The 21,520-nt window shown below is 58.5% G+C and overlaps 2 protein-coding genes across 2 annotated transcripts in view; both read left to right on the top strand.

Moving 5' to 3' along the window:
- On the top strand, positions 1–7,866 carry LOC119109093 (sorting nexin-15). The gene is made up of 8 exons (XM_037232640.1): positions 1–248; positions 1,683–1,840; positions 2,120–2,231; positions 2,450–2,614; positions 2,694–2,825; positions 3,959–4,046; positions 4,621–4,736; positions 7,778–7,866. The coding sequence occupies exons 1-8, from the start codon at positions 144–146 to the stop codon at positions 7,814–7,816; spliced, it is 915 nt and encodes a 304-aa protein (XP_037088535.1). The 5' UTR covers positions 1–143; the 3' UTR covers positions 7,817–7,866.
- Positions 7,867–13,701: 5,835 nt separating this feature from the next.
- LOC119109087 (protein SMG9) overlaps positions 13,702–21,520 on the top strand; it is a 9,277-nt gene continuing 1,458 nt past the window's right edge. Inside the window, exons 1-7 of the mRNA XM_037232626.1 lie at positions 13,702–13,789; positions 14,122–14,268; positions 15,277–15,499; positions 16,320–16,499; positions 17,845–17,958; positions 20,026–20,173; positions 21,155–21,320. Coding sequence (XP_037088521.1) covers positions 14,130–14,268; positions 15,277–15,499; positions 16,320–16,499; positions 17,845–17,958; positions 20,026–20,173; positions 21,155–21,320 — 970 coding nt within the window. The 5' untranslated portion in view covers positions 13,702–13,789; positions 14,122–14,129. The remainder of the gene's footprint in view (positions 13,790–14,121; positions 14,269–15,276; positions 15,500–16,319; positions 16,500–17,844; positions 17,959–20,025; positions 20,174–21,154; positions 21,321–21,520) is intronic.

Here is a 21,520-nt window from a genome sequence, read left to right as displayed (position 1 = left end):
TGGGTGAGCAGGCGCGTCTCGGCGACGTCGGTCAACGTCATTCTATTTCACGGTCCCGTGGTGTTTTCCCGATCAGCTGGTTGCAACGTCGGCGACGGGATAGGTGTTGCTGCGTCGGGAGGCGGCAGGCACATGTCGCGGTCATGAATCAACCGGGAATGAAGAAAGACGGCTGGGTCAGAATATTTGAAGTGCCATGTTTTGAGAAGCATGAAAAGGGATATACCATCTACAAAATCACATCCAAAGTGAGTATCTTTCCGAAAAGACCCGATAGCCGCTGCGTAATTTGTGCCATCAACTGGCGTTTCACTTTATTTTTGAAGACGAAAGAGAAGGGGCGCCAAGGGTGAGGTTTTGTACTATGCTCGTCCGCTGGGATTTGATGACGTCACGGTGTTTGTTGCCCTCGGTTACCCAGCAGGTCAGGTGCTCTGCTGCCTTCCAAAACTTGGGTGCTATATTGCTATTCATTGAAGTCCTCAGGGCCGTACCCACCGATCAAAATTGGTCCGGTGCAATATCATTATTTATACTGTCTGTTATACTTTCGGTACTGACAATTGTTGGCCAGCCTGTAGTGCAACACGTTTCCATGCTCTCTGTGTACCCAGTTCTACCGCATTTTCCCGCCCTGAAATATTTTGTGGGGATTGCTCTTGTTGCTTAACCCCGGGGAAGCCAACACTAGTGACGGCTCGCTCCCCCCCCCCCTCAGTTAGGCTTCACCAGCGCGCAATTTGTTGTCTGGCGTCCATTTTGGGTACGTAACTCTGCAATGTATGTGTCACTGTTATTGCCTGCATTTCAATTATTATCTGATTCCGAGATCATAAGTGTCTGCAACTGATCGTTTCATCATGATTATAGAGGTTTTGCGTAGTAGCTGCCCCCCCCCCCCCCCCCCACTCACTGCCGAGCATTACAAACGATGACGTCATGGAACGGATTGAGCATACTCTGGGAAAGATCTCGCTAGTCCGTTGTGGCTCTGCGTCGCATTGGCCACTGTAGTTTTACGCCTGCGCTGGTGAATCCGATATGCCGAGATAGCGATGAATATATGCAACCATTTTGTTGATATCCTGCAAGCAACCACACATCTGCAATGCGGGAGATGCGTAAAAGCCTGTCAGCTTGATGAGCACAAATGCATTATCATTGTGATTTGTAAATTTTGTATTTTAGTCATTCTTGGCAATCATGGTGTTCCATTGCTGTGTTGAAGACTGTTTGTGCCTGACATGCTCTAAAAAAACACTTCATAGCTATGGGTGCATCCCCTGCAGCTGAGTGTGCTGTAATGCCCAATGATGCACCAAGAATGACTTGTTGCATGTGCATTTAAGTCATCAGATGCAATGTGAAGTACTTGAAGCATAAAAGTCAAGTGAATCACCATCACATGGTTCTGATCAAGTGCTTGCTTTGGATGAGATCATAAAAAACTATTTTTCACACTGACAAAGGCCATTTGAATCAGGAATCTGATCACAAAATCAGTTTTGTGTTTGACATGACATTATCTTATAAATGCCATAATCTTTGCTTCCTGTGGAATGCACCCAAACATGATTATGTGTTTATGCAGGAGCATATCAATTGTTTGTTTTAAGTAATAAGTTGGTGAATATGGAATATCTCAGACCAGCTACATCATTTTCATGTCTTGACAATTGCAGGTTTTTCCATGCTTATCTCCTGAAGCAAGTACTCAAGTCACTGTATGGAAAAGGTACAATGAGTTCAGGAAGTTACACAAGGAAATGGAGTCTCTGCATTCTGCACTCTATTTGAAGGGAACATTTCCAAGTTTGCCCAAGACAAGCTATTTTAACAGGTAAAAGTTGTACATTTTCATTTTGTGCAGTTTTGCTCTTCGTAAGACTTTCCATATGATCCATGTTTACTGGCTGCCTTTTAGAGGGCTCCAAACTATGTCTTATATTTTTGTTGTTAGCATGTTTGTAAAGCTTGAGCCATCATTCTAAGTTAACTTTATTGTGTATGTCAGATGTTTATCATGCAGGCTCAAATTGCTCTGCAGTCTCCAAGAGCTAGGTGTTTCTTTCCTGTTTTGCTCACCTGACACATGACAACAGAGCTACCCCATGGCCAGATTCGAGGCACCGGTGGTGGAAGAGCGGCAGGCGTCCATCCGTGCCATGCTTGAGTTTGTGGCCCAACACCCGCCGCTGTTTGCCAGTGCCAGCTTTGCCAAGTTCTTTGAGGTGAGTTTGATGGTAATTCTTGGTTCTATCTAAAGCATATGAACACTCCTTTTCTGAAAAGAAACAAGCGATGTAGCTGAGTTGGAATTTACAGAGGTGCCTCTACCCTAGTAGCTAGCTTTATAATAAGCTGCAGCAAGCTTGGAAGCACTATAGACACCTGTTGGCTCCATGCGTCTGTCTGCGGGGCGGACTGATGACGTGTGCCGCGTCGGCAGGACGGAGACTGCCGAGCGGTGAACGAGGCGGACCGACTGCCAGCGGCGCTCATCCCGCGGCCGCTCAGCCCGGCCGCCTCGCTCGGCTCGTCCCAGACGGGCAGTGACGTCATCACGCCGCCGTCCGGCGCGCTGCCGTACCCGGGGGAGCCGCCACCGTACCCGGCCGGCGCTGCTGAGCTGCCGCCGTCGCCGGCGCCGCCAGAGTCGCCGGCTGGCGGATGGCGCGCCCTCCGCGGCGCAGGCGCCTCCGGCAGTGACGGACAGCCTGGCGTCGCTGGACCCGCTGGCTCCCGACGGCGCCGTCGACGGCACCAGCAACCTGCAGCTACTCAGCGGGCCGCCGCAGCCGGACCTGCTGCGCGACCTGGACCGGGTGAGGCCGCCGTCTGGTCTGCGCTCCGTGGCTGCCGGCAGAGATTTCTGCGAGCGGATTTTCCAGGATCTGCGTGCGATCCTGGAACATCTGCAAAGCTGGCTGTCGCTTCACGTACGGGGCCCGTGCCCCCCCCCCCCCCCCCTCCCCACCGTTGCAACCGTCACCACGTGCTCCCTGCTGACGGCCGCGCCCCGGCACGCCGAGCCAGACGTTGTGTCGCGGGTCTCAGTGACCGCGCGCCTCCCGCTGCAGCCTCCCCTCCCCCCGCCCCCGTCCCCTGTCGGCTGGTGACGACCCTGCCGCGCCGCCGCAGGCGCCGTCACCGCCCGGCTCCGAGCTCAGCCTGGACAGCGACGGCGAGCTGCCGGACCTGCCGGCCGACGCCGGTGCCGCTGCCCCAGCCGCTCCGGCCGCTGACACCACCGCCATGCTGGCCCGCCTCGACGCGCTGCGGCTGTCGCCCGGAGAGGCTGCCGAGCCGCGGCTGCAGCCCGGCCGGCCGCCGGAGCGACCAGAGACCGCGGCCGAGGCGGGAGTCGAGGCCGGCCCGGCCGGGGGGCGGCCGGACGGCGCGGCCGAGGCGGGAGTCGAGGCCGACCCGGCTGGCGAGCGGCCAGACGGCGCGGCCGAGGCGGGCGCTGGGGACGCCGGCCGGCTCCGTCCGGAGCAGCCGCAGGAGGACACCGCCCAGTACTTGGTCGTGGTCAGTGCCTGACTGGGCGACAGGAGATCGTGGCGACGGCAAATGCAGGCTTGGTGGCTTACTCACTGCACGTGAAGGGGCCGCTGATCTGTCTCAATATTGGCCTTTTGTGATACTGGTTAGCTATGATTGTATGGAACGAATTGAGTTAGAAAGGTGATTAAGCTTAATACTTATGGAGGCTTCCTTATTGATTTCTCATCGTTTTTTCTTCTCTTTTTGCGTAATTGTAGAATGGCCTAGACTGCGTAAATATTTGTATCGGCCATGGCGCCTGTGCTGGCTTGGCCCGGTGTTCTGGTTAGCTGCAGAGATTCAGTGCGGCGCCCACGCCGCCCAGGAATGACCAGTATCCAGCTCGCGTGAAGTGAGGCCCAATCGCTGACCGGCGCCGTCCCGTCCGCAGGCGGCCAACGCCATCTGCCAGGCGCAGCAGGCCGAGGCGCAGTGCCTCTGGCAGCTGGCCTTCAATCAGTACCAAGAGGGCATCGGCACACTCATCAACGGCGTCCAGGGTGCGTGGCGGGCGGACGCTCCTCCTGCCCAGGGGGCGGGGGTGGAGTGGGATGCTGCCACCGCGGGACGCTGCGGTGGGATTAGCTGGGATCATACGGACGCCGTCCTCCGGCGGATCGGGGCGGGTAGGGTGGGCGGATGGGCGGCGTGCGGGGAACGGCTCGGTGACACGCTGGTGGAGACGGACACCCGCGAGGCTCCAGACCCGTCCGCGGCGTTCGACCGGTGGTCAGTTACCGCGCCGCGGTCCGCTACTAAGGGGGGGGGGAGGCGGGGGGAGAAGCTCAGCTCAAGAAATTTCATGAAAATCGAATTTAGCGCGTCGCATCCGCACACAATGTCCTGTGTCCTTAAACAACACCGCGTATTCTCCATCTTGCTTTGTGTGCATGTCCTGGGAATTTCGATAGCAAACTGTCACGTGCTCAATGATACCTGCCATACATTTGGTGAGCGGTAGGAGGGGGTGGGGAGTAGGTATACATGTCCCCGGGGGCTTCCGTGTGGGTACGCGCCTGCCCGTGGCGAGCCTCCGCCATCTCCGGCGGCGTGACCGGCTGCCTGTTGTGCCAGGCGACCCCAGCCAGGAGCGGCGGGCGGCGGTGCGGCGCAAGACGGCCATGTACATCAGCCGGGCCGAGCAACTCTGTCAGCTGCTGGACGGCCAGGAGACGGCCGATACCCCGCAGGTAACGGCACGCGGTCCGCCCGTCTGCCTGCCGGCCCTCCGTCAGTCCGTCAGTCGGCAGGTCTGCCAGCCTGTCAGACTGGAGGCTGTCATGCTGTCAGTCGGTCAGTCTGTCGGTCTGTCAGTCTCTTTCAGTCTGTCTGTCAGTACGTCTGTCAGTCCGCCTGCCTGCTAGTCTTGTCAGCTTGTCAGTTTGCCTTTGTGTCTTTCAGTCCGCCTGTCTGCCGGTCTTGTCAGTTTGTCAGTCTGTCGGTCAATCTGTCTGTCTGTCGGTCGGTCTACCGGTCTTGTCAGTCTGTCAGTCTGTCTGTCAATCTGTCCGTCTGTTCGTCGGTCTACCAGTCTTGTCAGTCTGTCAGTTTGTCAGTTCGCCTGCTGCGTTGGTTGTCACCCAGTCGGCTGTAAGCCCCTTGCTCAGCCTGTATTCACATGCATGCCCTGATGGCGTCTTCAAGGTCACTCATGTCCTGGCAGCCTTATTATATGCACTGTGTGTGACTTAAATTTTTTGAATTTTTGATTTTTTTCCTTAAAATGTTACGTGTTTGCTTTTGCCTGTTTTCCATCAAGGGTTCTTTCTCTGCAAGTCCTTATAGACGCATTGACAAGGCATAGAACCACTCTCTGCAAGTTCCCGTAGACGCGTTGACAATGCATAGGACCACACAGCCAAATTTTTGGGAAGTCATTAGTGTCTCTGCTGACAGCATCATAAGTTATGACAGTGTAATTTCGCTGTTATACAACTCACTATATCGGGTAGCATGTTGACTGTCTGTATCAGTCTGGCGAACGGACCGTCCTAGTACATCCGTTCGGGTAGTCTGTGTTTTGGGTACTGTGATGTCCCCCTGAATCGATGTGGAAAGCATTGGCTCACTCACTGTGCGTGTTGCGTTGTCTCTCGCTGTGTTGTTTTGTCTTTCTTTGGGTGATTCGTGGTCTCTTGTGTGGTCTGTTTGTCTCCCGCTCCAATATTTGTTTTATCCACCTGCATTTATGACGATTGTCCCTCCGCGCCGGACGCCTTTGCCCATCGGCACATTTGTTTGTTGTCCCTATACATGGGCGTTGTCCGTCACTCTGTGTGAGCTGGGATTTGAGCTCCAGAAAAGTATGCCTTTGTTGTCTCCCAGTGTGGGTGATGGCTCTCTCATTGTAGGCGTTTGATGCGCCCCCCCCCCCCCCACACTCTGTGTGAGCTGGTAATTGTTCCCGGGGTGTGTTTGGTAACTTCCAGTGTGGATGTGTTCTGCCCCTCAGTGTGGGCGCTCTGTCCATCATTGTGGGTGTGTTTCTGTCACTCAGAAAACACCCGTCGCTCTCTAGTGTGGGTGTTCTCTGTCGCTCGGTGTGGGTGTGTTCTGTCGCTAGTGTGGATGCTTTCTGTCGCTCAGTGTTGGTGTGGTCCGTCCCTCAGTTTAGGCATGTTCTTTTGCTCAGTTTGGGTGTGTTCTGTCACTCAGTGTGAATGTGTTGCATCCCTCAGTGTGGGTGTGTTCTGTCCCTCAGTGCAGGTGTGTAGGGTTCCTCGGTGCGTGCGTGCGTGCATGCGCGCGTGCGTGGGTGGGTGTACCGTCGCCTGCCGTGTGGGTGTGTTCTGTCCCTCAGTGTGGTTGTGTTCTGTCACTCATTGTGGGTGTGTGTACCGTCGCCTGCCGTGTGGGTGTGTTCTGTCCCTCAGCGTGGGTGTATGTACCGTCGCCTGCCGTGGGGGTGTGTTCCGTCCCTCAGTGTGGGTGTGTTCTGTCCCTCAGTGTGGATGTGTGTACCGTCGCCTGCCGTGTGGGTGTGTTCTGTCCCTCAGTGTGGGTGTGTGTACCGTCGCCTGCCGTGTGGGTGTGTTCTGTCCCTCAGTGTGGGTGTGTGTACCGTCGCCTGCCGTGTGGGTGTGTTCTGTCCCTCAGTGTGGGTGTGTGTACCGTCGCCTGCCGTGTGGGTGTGTTCTGTCCCTCAGTGTGGGTGTGTGTACCGTCGCCTGCCGTGGGGTGTGTTCTGTCCCTCAGTGTGGGTGTGTGTACCGTCGCCTGCCGTGTGGGTGTGTTCTGTCCCTCAGTGTGGGTGTGTGTACCGTCGCCTGCCGTGTGGGTGTGTTCTGTCCCTCAGTGTGGGTGTGTGTACCGTCGCCTGCCGTGTGGGTGTGTTCTGTCCCTCAGTGTGGGTGTATGTACCGTCGCCTGCCGTGTGGGTGTGTGCCGTCCCTCAGTGTGGGTGTGTGTACCGTCGCCTGCCATGTGGGTGTGTTCTGTCCCTCAGTGTGGGTGTGTGTACCGTCGCCTGCCGTGTGGGTGTGTTCTGTCCCTCAGTGTGGGTGTGTGTACCGTCGCCTGCCGTGGGGGTGTGTGCCGTCCCTCAGTGTGGGTGTATGTACCGTCGCCTGCCGTGTGGGTGTGTTCTGTCCCTCAGTGTGGGTGTGTGCACCGTCGCCTGCCGTGGGGTGTGTTCTGTCCCTCAGTGTGGGTGTATGTACCGTCGCCTGCCGTGTGGGTGTGTTCTGTCCCTCAGTGTGGGTGTGTGTACCGTCGCCTGCCGTGGGGTGTGTTCTGTCCCTCAGTGTGGGTGTATGTACCGTCGCCTGCCGTGTGGGTGTGTGCCGTCCCTCAGTGTGGGTGTGTGTACCGTCGCCTGCCGTGGGGTGTGTTCTGTCCCTCAGTGTGGGTGTGTGTACCGTCGCCTGCCGTGTGGGTGTGTTCTGTCCCTCAGTGTGGGTGTGTGTACCGTCGCCTGCCGTGGGGTGTGTTCTGTCCCTCAGTGTGGGTGTGCGTACCGTCGCCTGCTGTGTGGGTGTGTTCTGTCCCTCAGTGTGGGCGTGTGTACCGTCGCCTGCCGTGGGGTGTGTTATGTCCCTCAGTGTGGGTGTGTGCACCGTCGCCTGCCGTGGGGGTGTGTTCCGTCCCTCACTGTGGGTTTGTGTACCGTCGCCTGCCGTGTGCCGCTGGCCGGCCGAGCCCGGCCTATGTGGGCGCCTGGGGGCTCGCTGCGGTCACGTCCGGCCGTGTGTGTTCTAGCGGAGCCGGCGGCTCAGTCGCCTCTGTGTTGAAGGTGGCCGCCGGCTCGCCGCCTACAAGATCGTCGGACTGACTGGCGGACGGCTCAAGGTCGCCGACGCCGACACCGGCCGGCCCTTCGTCGTTAAGGTAGGTCACCGGCCACACAGTGACCCAGCGGAGGGCACCGCTGTCAAGGGGAGTACCGGCACCGGCAGCATCTGCCCTGGAATCTCATGTTGCTCGCTGTCATTAAGAAATCGAAAATGCGCCATCTGGCGGTAACTCGCATGAGATACCAGTTCCTAAAAGATTACTGCGTTTTCAGAAAATTATGATAAAGGGTTGCCGGGAATCATGACCAAACAGTATTGCCGGCGCCAATGGCTTTTATGGAAATTACCTCAGGCCGTGCATGGCGTCTTCCCGGGGCACGATGGATGTGCATGTTAACGGTGCTTTACTTCACCTCTCTCGGGCGTGAGCGTGTGTTTCTGTTACAGATGTGTCTGTTCCGTGTGGCGGCACCCCCAGTATTTCCAGCTCGCATTCGTGCTGTTGTTATCGGCTGATTTATCTGGGACCCCTCCACCCATCACTGTCACCATTCCCCAGCCAGTAGAGCACCCCCAGGTGCCCCCAATGTCAGCCAGGGCTGAAAACCCCCAGTTTATAAAAGCTCCTAGTTCCTAGTAGCCCCTAGCTCGTGACAGTTCGTAGTTCCTAGTTCTTAGTAGTTCCTAGCTCTCATATTATATTAGCCCCGAGCAGCTCCTAGCTCCTATTACCTGCATTGCCTTAATTTCTGAAGTCCCCAGCTCTTAGCTCATAGTCTGCCCTGCCGCATTGTCTGCCGGCCCGGTGTCTACTGCGTCCCAGCGTGGACCACCAGCTCTCAGCTCATAGTCTACCGTACCGCATTGTCTGCCGGCCCGGTGTCTACTGCGTCCCAGCGTGGACCACCAGCTCTCAGCTCATAATCTGCCGTACCGCATTGTCTGCCGGCCCAGTGTCTACTGCGTCCCAGCGTGGACCATGTGCCGACGGCGGCGGACGCTGCCCGCAGGTGGTGGAGAAGAGCATCGGCCCATCGGCGTCGGCTCCGGGAGCTGCCGCCGCCGTCCTGCCGGAGGGCGTGCCTCACATGGCGCCGCTGCACCAGCTGGTGGAGACGGAACACGCCTACTTCTTGGTGCTCCACTACATGTACGTACTGAGGCCGCGGCCGCCCGACGCCAGCCGTCCGTGGAGGGGCAAGGCGGGCGGACTGAGGGCGGCAGTGGTTAGCGCGTCGCTTGCTTGGTTACCAGGCCAGATGTCGTTTGCAGGGGAAGTCGCTGGCTGAAAGCACCTAAGTGGTGCTGACAGATTGTGAAAGTGCTCTTTCGTTGGGTTGAGCATTATTACACGTCATGTTAAGTCATGTGTTCTTGTATTCCATTCGTTTGTTTTTACAAAGATTGTGTGGTGTATCAGTAGCCCAAAGGCTCAGTCTTGACTAGGTGTCCCAAAATGCAATGTGCGTAATACACGACCTAATACACGCAATTCTGTGGTCAAAAGAAACTAAGCGGGCATTTGATAACTCACCTTGCTGTCGATAACTGACTGAGTACCGTTAGTACAATTATCCATGCAGCCTTGCGTACATTCGCATTTCCGCCGCTAGTGCACGCTGTGAAGGAGTCATTGGGGTTATGTCATGTCACACAAGCCCGGTGTCTCTACTTTCCCCATTGGGGCGAGCGTATGATCAAGACAAGTTCACAATAGAGTGGATAATGCCTTGCGGTTTTGACGTCCACCACTGCTCATGCGGCCGTCCGTGTCCTGGGATGAGGACGTCCGTGTCCCGGGATGATGACGTCCGTGTGTCGGTACGACAGGGGCAGTCCGCTGTGGGACACGCTCGCCGGCGACCCGGAGCCGCAGCGCCAGCAGCCGCCTGGCCCGGACGCTGCCTCTGCCTCCTCTGCGTCTGACACCGCCTCTCCCTCGTCTGCCGTTGCCGCCGCCGCCGGGGAACAGGCAGTGCCGTCCGGCGCCGACCCGGCGCCGCCGCTGGCCAGTGTCCCCGCCCCGCTCGCGCCACCGCCGTCAGCCGAGCGCGGGCCGAGCGACGCCGACGACGCCGGGCTCCGCTCCGCGGTCAGCAGCGCGTCCCTGGCCGACAGTGGCGGCGCCTCCGCCAGCTACCTGCAGCTGTTCGAGGAGCGCGAGGCGGCGGCGCGTCGCGGCGGCTCCGGCTCTGTCGGCCTGGCGCGCCATCTCAGCTGCCCAGAACCAGAGCCGGAGCCGGAGCCGTGGCCGGCGGCCGGGCTGGCCGGCTCGCCGGACGCCCTAGTCGGGCGCACTCAGCAGCTGCTCTCGGCCGTGGAGCGGACGCTGCAGATGCGGGGCCGGCGGCTCACCACCAGCGGAGGCCGCGCGCCGGCCGCGGACGGTGGGTCGGCACGAGACAGGGCCGCTGGTCACCCGACGAACGGTGACAGTGGGACGGTGAACGGTGCAGTGAACGGTGCCTTCGGTGACTGCGGTAGCAATACGGGTGTTGATTCGTTTGCGGGTAATTGTTGTAATCCGACCGCGACGGCGGATGTTCGAGGCTCGTGGAGCCTTGGTGATGATCCTGCCTCGAGTCCGTGTGCTCTGGGCCACACTGGCGGCCCAGCCGTGAACAGTGCCTCTTGTAGCGCCGTCAGCGACTCGGCACCGACGGCGGCCGATGTCGCGTCTCGTCACCCCTCGGGAGTGTTGGCGGCGGCCGCAGACGACGCCACTCAGCCGCGGCCTCCGGACGTCAGCGACATGGCCGGCGTTACCTCGTGGAGCACCTCAAGCGGCCCGGCCGTGGCCGGTGTGGCGTCTCAGAACTCGGCCAGCGATCTGACCGTGCGCGCGGACGGCGCGTCGTCGCGCGCCTCCCCGTGCGACCTCGTCGAGACCGCGGCCACCGCCAGGGAGCAGAGCTCCGCCGACGGCGCCGCCGCGGCCGGCCACAGCCCACCAGGCTCGGTCTGCGACGCGGACGGCGTCGGCGCGGCGTCACGGAGCTCCGGCGGCGGCCCGGCTGGCGGTGCCAGGAGCGGGGACACGGCCGACGCGGCGCCGCCAGCCGGCCGCGAGCGGCGGGTGCGCCTCTGGGCGGCGCAGATCGTCACTGCTCTGGACCGCCTGCACCGGCAGGGCATCGTCTGCAGGTGAGTGCGCAACAGCACGAGCATACGCTGCCTGACATCTAAGGACGGTGCGCGCGTGGTATACCGCGTCAGTTACGAAAACACACGGGTGACAGTACGCTTGCAGCGGCATCACTGGAGAGCCAGACTTTAGAACGTGTGCTCGCGTGTTTCTTGGAGTGAGTGCGAAGTGTCTGTGGCCAGTACCGGGCGGACTGCATGAGCCTGGCTCTCCGGGGAGGCCGTGGCCGTGACACTCGCTCGCTGACCGGCCGGCAGGGACCTGGGCCCGGAGAACATCCTGCTGACACCGTCCGGGGACGCGTGCCTCACCTACTTCTGCCGCCTGCCGGCGGGCCGGACATCGCTGTCGCGTCGCGCCGCGCGCCGGCTGTACGCGGCGCCGGAGCTGACGGCGCCGGCCGGCCGCGCCTCGGCCGCCGCCGACTGGTGGAGCCTGGGCGCGCTGCTGTTCGAGCTGGTGACGAGCCGGCCGCTGCAGCGGCTGCACCCGGCCGGCCTGCACGAGCTGACGGCGCTGAGGCTGCCGGCCGCCGCGCCGCCGGCCGCCCGCTCCCTGCTGGCGGCGCTGCTGCAGCGGCGGCCGGAGCTGCGCCCGGACGCCGGTCAGATCCGCCGGCACCCCTTCTTCAGCGGGCTGGACTGGGGCCGGCTGTGACGGACCAGATCCCTCGGCACCCCTACTTCAGCGGGCTGGACTGGGGCCGGCTGTGACGGACCAGATCCCTCGGCACGCCTACTTCAGCGGGCTGGACTGAGGCCGGCTGTGACGGACCAGATCCGCCGGCACGCCTACTTCAGCGGGCTGGACTGAGGCCGGCTGTGACGGACCAGATCCGCCGGCACCCCTACTTCAGCGGGCTGGACTGAGGCCGGCTGTGACGGACCAGATCCGCCGGCACCCCTACTTCAGCGGGCTGGACTGGGGCCGGGTGTGACGGACCAGATCCGCCGGCATCCCTACTTCGGCGTGCTGGATTGGGGCCGGCTGTGACGGACCAGATCCGCCGGCACCCCTACTTCAGCGGGCTGGACTGGGGCCGGCTGTGACGGTCCAGATCCGCCGGCATCCCTACTTCAGCGGGCTGGACTGGGGCCGGCAGTGGCGGCATGCGGACGCCGGGCCTGTCACGGGTCGGAGGTGACGGCTCGGGCCGCGGCTGGCATGGCGCCCTGCTGCAGGCAGACGAAGCATTCCAGAGGGTGGCACTCAGCTAACGCTGCTAGCATTCGCTTATGCTTTAATGCTTTAAAAAAACCGGAGGATGGTATGCGCGTTTACGCGGCTTATTCGCATGGAATCGACCATATTGTGTGCAACTGGTACGTATTGTTTTTACTCACGTATGCACCTTCTTGTAAGCGATTCACCCCATTGGCTGGGGTGGCGCACCGCATTGATTCAGTACACTGGCGGCGTGCTGGCGTGAGCGCACGACCGTGGGACAGGATCCGTCCTTCTGTGGACGCGAAGTCGAACTCGAAGCGACGCCGAGCCGGGCGGATTCGGACGCGGATGGCCGTGCCAGTTACGTGGAGCGCTGAACAACCTGGTGTATGTCACACTGCTTCGGGGTACGGCGTCAGGTGCGTCCCTGCAGCGGCCAGCAAGGTGATGCTTAGTTCATGTACATCATTATTGCGAGCTTACCATTTGACATATGCGGGGCATTGGTAGCCGCCTGGGGACGATGGTGTTCGTGCCATTTGTATAGATTAAGGGTGGGCGTCGCTTATCTTTGTATTCTTCTTGGCTTGCAGCTGCATCAGGTGCGAAGGGAACGTATTGCCCACCTATAAAGCGTGCACTGATATGCGCGATGCTGACATCACGTATACCACAGGCATTATTACTATGAGCCCTAGCGTGTTCCTGTAGCCTGTGCTGTACGGATCGCCGTAGTCGCCTGCGTTACGTTAATGACACTGATGGCCTGGCTGTCGAGGGACCACTGTTCTGCGATTCTGGTCCGATGTGTGAATCACATCACATCATGTGATACCCACCAAATACAAAGAACTTGTTCATGTTAACCTTTATGTAATGATTGAGTACGGACCTCTGCATCTATTGCGGACCCAAGCTCTTTCTCTAGGGAACGGCTAAGACTAGTGGACGCGTTGTCCGTCGCGTCGCGCCGATTTCTTCACTTCCTACGTCGAAGATCACTGAGGGTGCAATGCAATAGATTGATATTGTGATTGGTGATCCATTTCATCGAGCCGTTCATGAAATCTACTGAACTACAAGTGAACCGAAGACCGATAATTACCGGCTGCTGCCAGTAAACTGAAGACCCGAAACGTAGCTAAAGGAAAGGCATCAGTCAGTTACTGAACTGGGCTCAGGTGTCGGCACGGTTTCGTTCTCCAAATTTTGCAGCCAGCCGGCGGCGGACCCCGAGCCTGGCCTGAGGTGACGGCGGCGGGCAGGGAGTGCTCGACGGCCGGGAGCAGGGAGGGAAGATCAGACGCGGCGACGCTTGTAGCCGATGGGACGATGCTGTTGGGCAGTTGCGACAGTAGTGTACAGTGCAGTACAGTAAAGCACAGTGAATTGCAGAACACAATGCAGTGCACGAGTCCCTTCCGCGGACAGCAGAGTGCATCTACCTCTCGCGTAGTCGGATGCAGTTTTTTTATCCGTCCCTTCGCAGGTCTGTGCTTATAGGCTGCCATCTTGTCTCTAACAAGGCGCAGCAGCGACGAAACAGGCTATTACCTCGCACGGTTTGCATGAGGCATCGGCCTACAGTGCATTCCGTGCATTTGCGTACGTCGCCCGTTCCGGATGCGTCCGGCGTCGCGTGCGGGTTGCTGCCGCACTCAAACGGAGTAGAGGGTTCGCACTTCTCGCTGTTGCCGAGGTGGGATATGCTAAACCAATGTCGGTGCCATCAGATGAAGAGGTTACGGGAGGGTTTATTCACGTAATTCCAGAGAGACGTTGGCCGGCGCGTTGCCGTAATGAGAAGTTCAGTCGCATGGCCATGTATTTTTGTGAATGGTGATGTCGGCCCTCTGTTCTTTCATGACCACATAGGCATATGGGATCCGAAGGGCCAAGGGGCCCCTTTGCTCCCAGTATCTTATTACAATATTGCGGCTCAGTGTCATGATTTTAATTTATGGGTGGTTATTGTAGCTCATGCTACAGGCTACCATATTTCCATCTCCCATAATACCATGGCCTTTGCAGGAAGCACCATGGACTGTCCACAGCCAGTGCTGCTGACCAAGGAGTCAGGCAATGAGGCAAGACCTGCCTCTGTGGAACGTCCCATCACTGTTATGCGCAAGGACGAGACAGTGGTTTTACCTTCCATAGAGCCTGCTGCTGAGCCACGTAAGAGGGATAGAGGTCTGAGGTTATATTTTTGTGGTTGTTGTTTCTTTGTTATGATGCCTTTCCAGTTATAGTAAATGTGAGGGGAGACAAATTCAAGTTGCTCAGTTCAATGTTGACCCTATCCCATGACAACAGTGAGATAAATGTCAGCACAACTGGTAATATTTGAACAGACTGGTGGCTACCATCTGAACCATGTTTGTTGCAACTTAAAGGGAAAAAACACTGAAAAGATGCTAAAAGCTGGGGATCATGTGCATGGTTTCTCCACACCATTTTCAATCTTCAGCATAGCAAATGGGTTGAGTGCAGAAATGGTGTGGTTTTACTGCTCCCTGCATTGCCTCCCAAATGGTGCAGACTAGCAGATTCTACTAAAGTGGGGGTGCTGGTAGTGTAGTGGTTAATGCTTGTGTGTTAACCACTGCATGTCCAGGAAACCAGAAGTACGGGGTTTGATTCCCAGCGGTGCCCGCCCTTCCTGCCAGGGTGAGAGGCAGGCGACGCTATATAGCCTCAGCAGCTGAGTGCGTCATAAAGCCCCAATGACACACACATACTAAAGTGGTGTGTTTGATGTGATGTAACCAGTTTCTGCTCCATAAGGTGTACTCTATCTGCACATGATGTGGCATCCTGGGGTCTCAGTCCACAGCTGTGTATGAGCTGTATTTCTCAAAGATATTGTTAGAGCTGCAGCTAGGGAGCTAGTAGATATACTGAGTGCTGTGTGTGCATTTTGTAAGTGGATACTAGTAGCTGAACAATATGTTTAGTTTCATTTCCCAAAATATATAAAATTACTGTTATGATAGCGCATATAGAAAGGACTTGGAAGTTAACCACCACATATTTTGTCTATGTGGGATGGGCTCTTTCAATGTGAAAGATTGTTACAAAGTTATAAGATGGTGTCAATTCCAAAGTGGGACTGGCAAATTCTTATTGATCATCGATTTGTGTGCAGTTTCAGCACAGTAAACATATACATCTTTCCTCCCCTAGGTCCGGCATCAAGAAAGCAGCTGAAAGAGCATGGACTGCTCCCTCAGACAATGTCCCGGCCGTGTCCACTTCTCAACGAGAACCTGCAGATGGTGGACACTGCCATCTCGTGGCTGGGGGAGGGAACTGAGTATCTAGTCGTCGGCGTCGTGGGGCGCCAGGGAGTCGGTAAATCGACGGTCATGTCCATGCTGGGCGGAGAAGCTCCATTTTGCCCGCTCAAGTAAGCCATCACACCATATTGCGCAAATTGTGTTGCTCTGACTCGATTTGAATGTGGATGCGCGGTCTTGGTTCGAATGCTCGGCAATACCGATAAGTATTATCAGGTAATGGAGCTAAACCGTTACAATTGGACTCCGCGGCATCAGTGACTAGACTGTTTGATGAGAAAGCTCAGTTTGCGCGGTGAAACGTGTTAGGGGGGAGAGGGCTGAGTGGGCAACTGTAATCCGGCCAAAGGAGGGGGGGGGGAAGGGGGTCGTGGCTGTGGCGTGCTCTAGGCGTGCTCAGCTGTCGACTCGGGTCCAGGGCTCACAATGGAAACATATTTGGAGACCTGAACCTTCTCGGCACAGGGGTCCGGCGCGGGAAATCGGTTATCATTGCTCTGTCCTCGCCATCCTATACAGACTGCCTGATTCAGTTTACATAGCATCTATTCAGGTGAAAATAATAAAAAGGAAAAATTCCAACGTGTGATCCGCGGCAGGGTATCTGTTTAAGCTACCGACCACAACAAAATCAACAGAGCAGTGCTTCGCTCAACATGTCGCGAAACTACCGTGGTGAACGTCCCAGGCGTCACATTCCGTACTTGTCACAAAGGCCAGTGGCTCTATCCTGAAGCCTTCGGGGAATAAAACTAACGGAAACGCCTTCTCCCCCGTTACACGCCGACATTTTCAGTCTTCGTGGTGATTTCCTCCCAAAGAGGTCCAAAACTCCCCGATTTTAGCCGCAATCAGCCCCCACCACCGTCGCACATCCGCTTCACCGTTCGCCGGCCACCGCCCGCGTCATTGTCGCGCCACGTCCCACAGGAAGTACCTGTTCCCGCCGGAGACGGTGCAGCAGGTGCTCAACAGCGAGCACCGCACCAACGGGGTGGAGATGCTGGTGACGCCGCAGCGGGTGGTGCTGCTGGACACGCAGCCGATCCTCTCGCCGTCAATCGTCGACCTGCTGGCGCAGGGCGACCGCAAGCTGCCTGGAGACAGTGGGTACGTGCGCTGTGCAGAGCTCGCTGCTGACGGACCGCAAACGGCCGCGGCGCCATGGCGACGGACCGCAAACGGCTACGGCGCCATGGCGACGAACCGTGGCGGGTGCGGCGCCATGGTGACGAACCGTGGCGGGTGCGGCGCCATGGCGGCGAACCGTGGCGGGTGCGGTGCCATGGCGACGGACCGCAGACGGCTGCGGCGCCATGGCGACGAACCGTGGCGGGTGCGGCGCCATGGTGACTGACCGCAGTTGTTACCGGAGTCCGCACGCAGTCCTGTGGGATGCATGCCATGCCAATAGGTCACAAAACTGTTGCGTCATAAAAAGGAACGTGACACACGTTGTCACGCCCCGTAAATAGAACGTCAATGACCGCACTGACCATGTTAGCGCTCAAGGACCATGGCATAACCGGGATGCGAACTCTGGCCCCCATGCGGGAGTCCCCACGCGCCAACCATTGGAGGATTGCTCGTTCGTAGGTCACGGAACTTCTTTGGTATAGCGACAGGGAATGCAATCAGGGTTCAGATGTCTGCAGGCTGTGTTGTACTGGCCGTATTGTATATTTATTTGTCACCGTTTATGCTTGGGCTTGTTGGACGTTTGATTTCTTTTGACGTCGTCACATCACTGCTGCCGTGACACACCGTGCCTGATACGAGCCACGGTCACCCGTCGTCACATCACTGCTGCCGTGACACGCCGTGCCTGATGCGAGCCACGGTCACCCGTCGTCACATCACTGCTGCCGTGACACGCCGTGCCTGATGCGAGCCACGGTCACCCGTCGTCACATCACTGCTGCCGTGGCACGCCGTGCCTGATACGAGCCACGGTCACCCGTCGTCACATCACTGCTTGCCGTGACACGCCGTGCATGATGCGAGCCACGGTCACCCGTCGTCACATCACTGCTGCCGTGACACGCCATGCCTGATGCGAGCCATGACCATCCATTGTGACTATTGCAGGCCTGTTTACACTAGGCGTTAACGTTCCCAGTGCATCCCTCGTCGGCATCTTGCGCCTTACCAGAACAGCCCCGTATTGGTCCTTGGATCCCAAGTGAAAACCGGAAGCTCTTTGTGCATTTGCTAGCTGCACTTGCGAGACCCCATTTCATGGACATTATCTACTTAAACGACCGCCATCCCATTTAGTCATTTGCAGCTGCGGCAGCCTGTCCTGCCTGATGACGGCTCGTGCAGCGCGAGCACCCCAGCCCCGCGCTTGTCCTGGGACGTACGCCGTCGTGACGCGCTCGCGGATGTGGCGTGGTCGTGCCCCCCATCGGCGGGACGGCAGACCCATCACGACGCGCACGCCGCTGCCGGCCAGGTCGCTGGAAACGCAGATGGAGCTGCTGGCGCTGCAGCAGCTGGCCTTCCTGTACACCGTCTGCCACGTGGTACTGGTGGTGCAGGACTGGTGGGTGGACGGCGACCTCGTCAGGTCAGTGGAGTGACAGACGGGACGTCAGGTCGCCGTTGCGGACGGGGGAATGGACTGATCAGTCTGCCCCCGCGGCGGTGGTTTGGTCAGGTCAGCTGCGCGTCTGGTGACCTGATCTGGTCAGCTGACTCATCTGCGACTTCGTGAGGTCAGTGAGACGGGCCATGACATTGCCAGGTCAGTCACTGACCTGATTGGGGGTCTGGACGTCAGATCCGTCACATAGACGGCGACCTCGTCGACTCGATGGCGGACCCGGCGACCCAGCGAGCGTGCCGAACCGGTCAGTGAACCGACCAGGCAACCTGACCTGGCCGACCGCCGCCGCGTGCGAACCCTGTGGCCTCCGCTGCAGGCAGCGCCTCCAGACGGCGACGGGCGAGATGGGCCATCCCGGCTCCGTTCGGGGCGGCCCGCCAGCTGGGCTCATGTGACGCTCGTAAATGCCGGATGACGTGGACCCTCTTTCGTCCGCGTGCCGGGGGCCGGGGCCTCTGGGGACGCAGCGCCGGGCGCCACCCCCCCCCCCCCCCTCCGCGTCTGCCCTCCCCCTCCCCTTCCTGTGCTCCATAACGGGCGGCCAACAGCCTCAAGCCAGTCTTCGTTAGCAGCTGTTTGGGCTGTCGAGAGCAGTCACTGAGCAAAAGAGATGAACGACGTCAGAAGTGGGTTAACAACCTGGCAATAGCGATGTTTCATTGGGACGGAGGGGACTGCACTCAACAGGTGGCGCTGCTGTGGTGCACTATACGTAGTGTGTTGAGCCCGGACAAAACGCGACCCCCGTGACCCCGGCAGTTAGGACGTCGATAAACAACGGGACGAGGCGGTGTCTGTCGGGTCTCCACCCGCCCTGGTGTTTTCTTGTCCCCGAGACCACGTTAGGGGTGACATTCATCACTTATGTAGACCGGCGTGAAGCGCCCTCGGTATGTCAGCTAACGTCCCCGGATTAAGGGTCGGTTGAGATGGCATCCTAGCCAGCTTGTCCCGGTCCATGGCCCAGGTAGGCGAAGGCCCAGGCTGCGTGGCCAGAGAGTGGCATATTAGCTTAGATTTCGCGGCGGTTATTGTAGTGATTATTGTAATAGATTGTGTTGGAAACTTCGCTTTTGACGTAAGGAATAACTGCGTCACTGCGGTGATGCCATTTGGCAGTTAGCTCTTACCAGATCGGAAAGTATCGTAACCATTGAATTCGTGCGTTTATACTACCGTAGGCTCCAGGATAACCGGGACTTTGTGTAGTTATTTGAGAGGAAACATCGTGGAGTAGCTCAAGTCGTGAGCTCAGCCTTTCTAAAACTGAGGTTGTTTAAATGACGCGTTGTTGCTTGTTTCTTGTGATGGATATGACACCATATACCGTATTTTTAGGTGATGGAGTAGTATCGCCTGTGCAGATGGTTGTAGCTAATCCTCTTTTATTGCGAATGAAATCGGACAACGATAAAACAAGTGGTGGTTTGAATTTAGAGCCGGAAATTTTATACTTCGTATGATATCGTGTGTTGTTTTCCATGATGAGGTTCACGTTGTCAGTGCCTGTCAGATGAACGATGCCGTCTACCTGCGATGCGACTTTACAATGCAGTCTTTCTCAGCCGGGGCATGGAGAAAAATACCACGCGATGGATAAAACAAGTGTCGACTACTGCCAAAAATGCATAATACTGAAAAATGCTTAGAGGGAAAAATAGGTGACGCTTTGCAGGACTTTGTGGCCGGCCGAGCTCCACGTTTTCCGGTGGGGACTTCTTTTGGTGGGGTCCTAGGCTAAACATATTGCATTCCAACATGAGTCGGACATTTTTTAACTGAGGCGTACCGAGCAGGCTGGTTTTGCTCAGCCGTATCGAGCTATGCCACCTACAAGTTTGTCATGTCTGGAGGGCACCATACGGTCTCGCTTTCTGTGGACATTCCACGGACGTGACAGACTTATTTGTCGGTAGCCTTTGATGTCTTGAATATCTCGACGCTGAGGAATAGTTACCTAATGACCCATAACACCTGTAGATCGGTAGCTGATATAGCGCTGCCGACCGACGAATTCCTGCCCCTCAGACTGCTGCAGACTGCGGAGATGCTGAAGCCGGCCTCGTCGACGGCCCTGTCGGACGCGACACCCACCGAACACTACCCGCAGCTGGTGTTCGTCCACAACCGCTGCACGCTGGCACACTTCCAGCCAGACAGCATCAGCCAGATGCAGGTGGTCGCCCCCCCGAACGGCGCCCGACTCTGGGGTCACACCCGTGACACCGTTGGCATGCCCATTTGTCACTGTCACCTGTCGTCTTCCGTGTAATAGCAGGAAACGGTGGATCTGCAAGTGCCCGGGGCCTCCGCAAGTGCTGACTGGTTATGTGGACCCACCGCTGATACGCGTTGGTCAGACGCTTATGTGTTCATCACATGCAAATGACCGTTGTAGATTTTCCGCGCCTTGGCGCTGTGCTCAATCAGGTGTGTTCAAGAATTGTCCCGAAAAACTGACGATTTTCTGTGACTTGCTTGCAAAGGCGTCCGTTGGAGCGGCATCACACCCTCAAACATCACCGCGCAGGTACCGGCGCCGCCACTGGAACCGCGGTGTGGCTCGCGCGGGTCGTCGGCTCCGGGTTAGCGGTCGACGTTGCGACGTCAGTCCGGCACGGGGCCACACGAGACGGGCTGGCTCAGCGTGGGCGGCCGTCTCCCCGCCGAGCAGCCACCCTCCGAGCGGGTCAGACCCTCCCTCCCGCCGCCGCCCGGGCCGAGGAGCCACCCTCCGAGCGGGTCAGACCCTCCCTCCCGCCGCCGCCCGGGCCGAGGAGCCACCTTTCGAGCGGGTCAGACCCTCCCTCCCGCCGCCGCCCGGGCCGAGGAGCCACCCTCCGAGCGGGTCAGACCCTCCCTCCCGCCGCCGCCCGGGCCGAGGAGCCACCCTCCGAGCGGGTCAGACCCTCCCTCCCGCCGCCGCCCGGGCCGAGGAGCCACCTTTCGAGCGGGTCAGACCCTCCCTCCTCCCGCCGCCGCCCGGGCCGAGGAGCCACCCTCCGAGCGGGTCAGACCCTCCCTCCTCCCGCCGCCGCCCGGGCCGAGCCTGGCTGGACGCTGCTACCGTGCGGGTCCGGGGCCGCGCCGCGTAACCAGCCGGCGCACCGGCGCCGGGTCAGGCGCTGTCGCGCGCTGACGGCGGCGCGCCCGGCAGGAGTTCTACCGGTCGGCGTTCGGCTCGTGCGGCCTGTCCGTGAGCGGCGGCGTCGGCGTCGGCACCGGCCATGTGGTCAGCCAGGCGCAGCCGGAGGTCACGGGCAAGCCGGCCAACCTGCTGCTGCTGCCGCAGTTCCTGCCGGCCGAGGACGGCGTGACTGAAGGTGCGACGTTCGGTGTGGAGGGCGCCGGCGGGGACAGAGGCGGGGCTTGGCGTCACCGTGCGTCGGCCTTCAGAGGGAGAAATGGGGAAAGGTGGCTTATGCTGGTGTATGATTACTGATTGGAGGTATTTTGGTGCCATCTATGGAAATATTTGATGTTGATGTGTATGCTGGCCGCACTAAGTCGTTTTCTACTCGTC

Source organism: Pollicipes pollicipes, unplaced genomic scaffold, assembly GCF_011947565.3.
Source record: "Pollicipes pollicipes isolate AB1234 unplaced genomic scaffold, Ppol_2.1 Scaffold_2555;HRSCAF=2994_pilon_pilon_pilon, whole genome shotgun sequence".
NCBI lineage: Eukaryota > Metazoa > Arthropoda > Thecostraca > Pollicipedomorpha > Pollicipedidae > Pollicipes > Pollicipes pollicipes.
The sequence above is the reverse complement of the archived record's forward strand: the minus strand, read 5'-3'. Positions and strand labels throughout refer to the sequence as shown.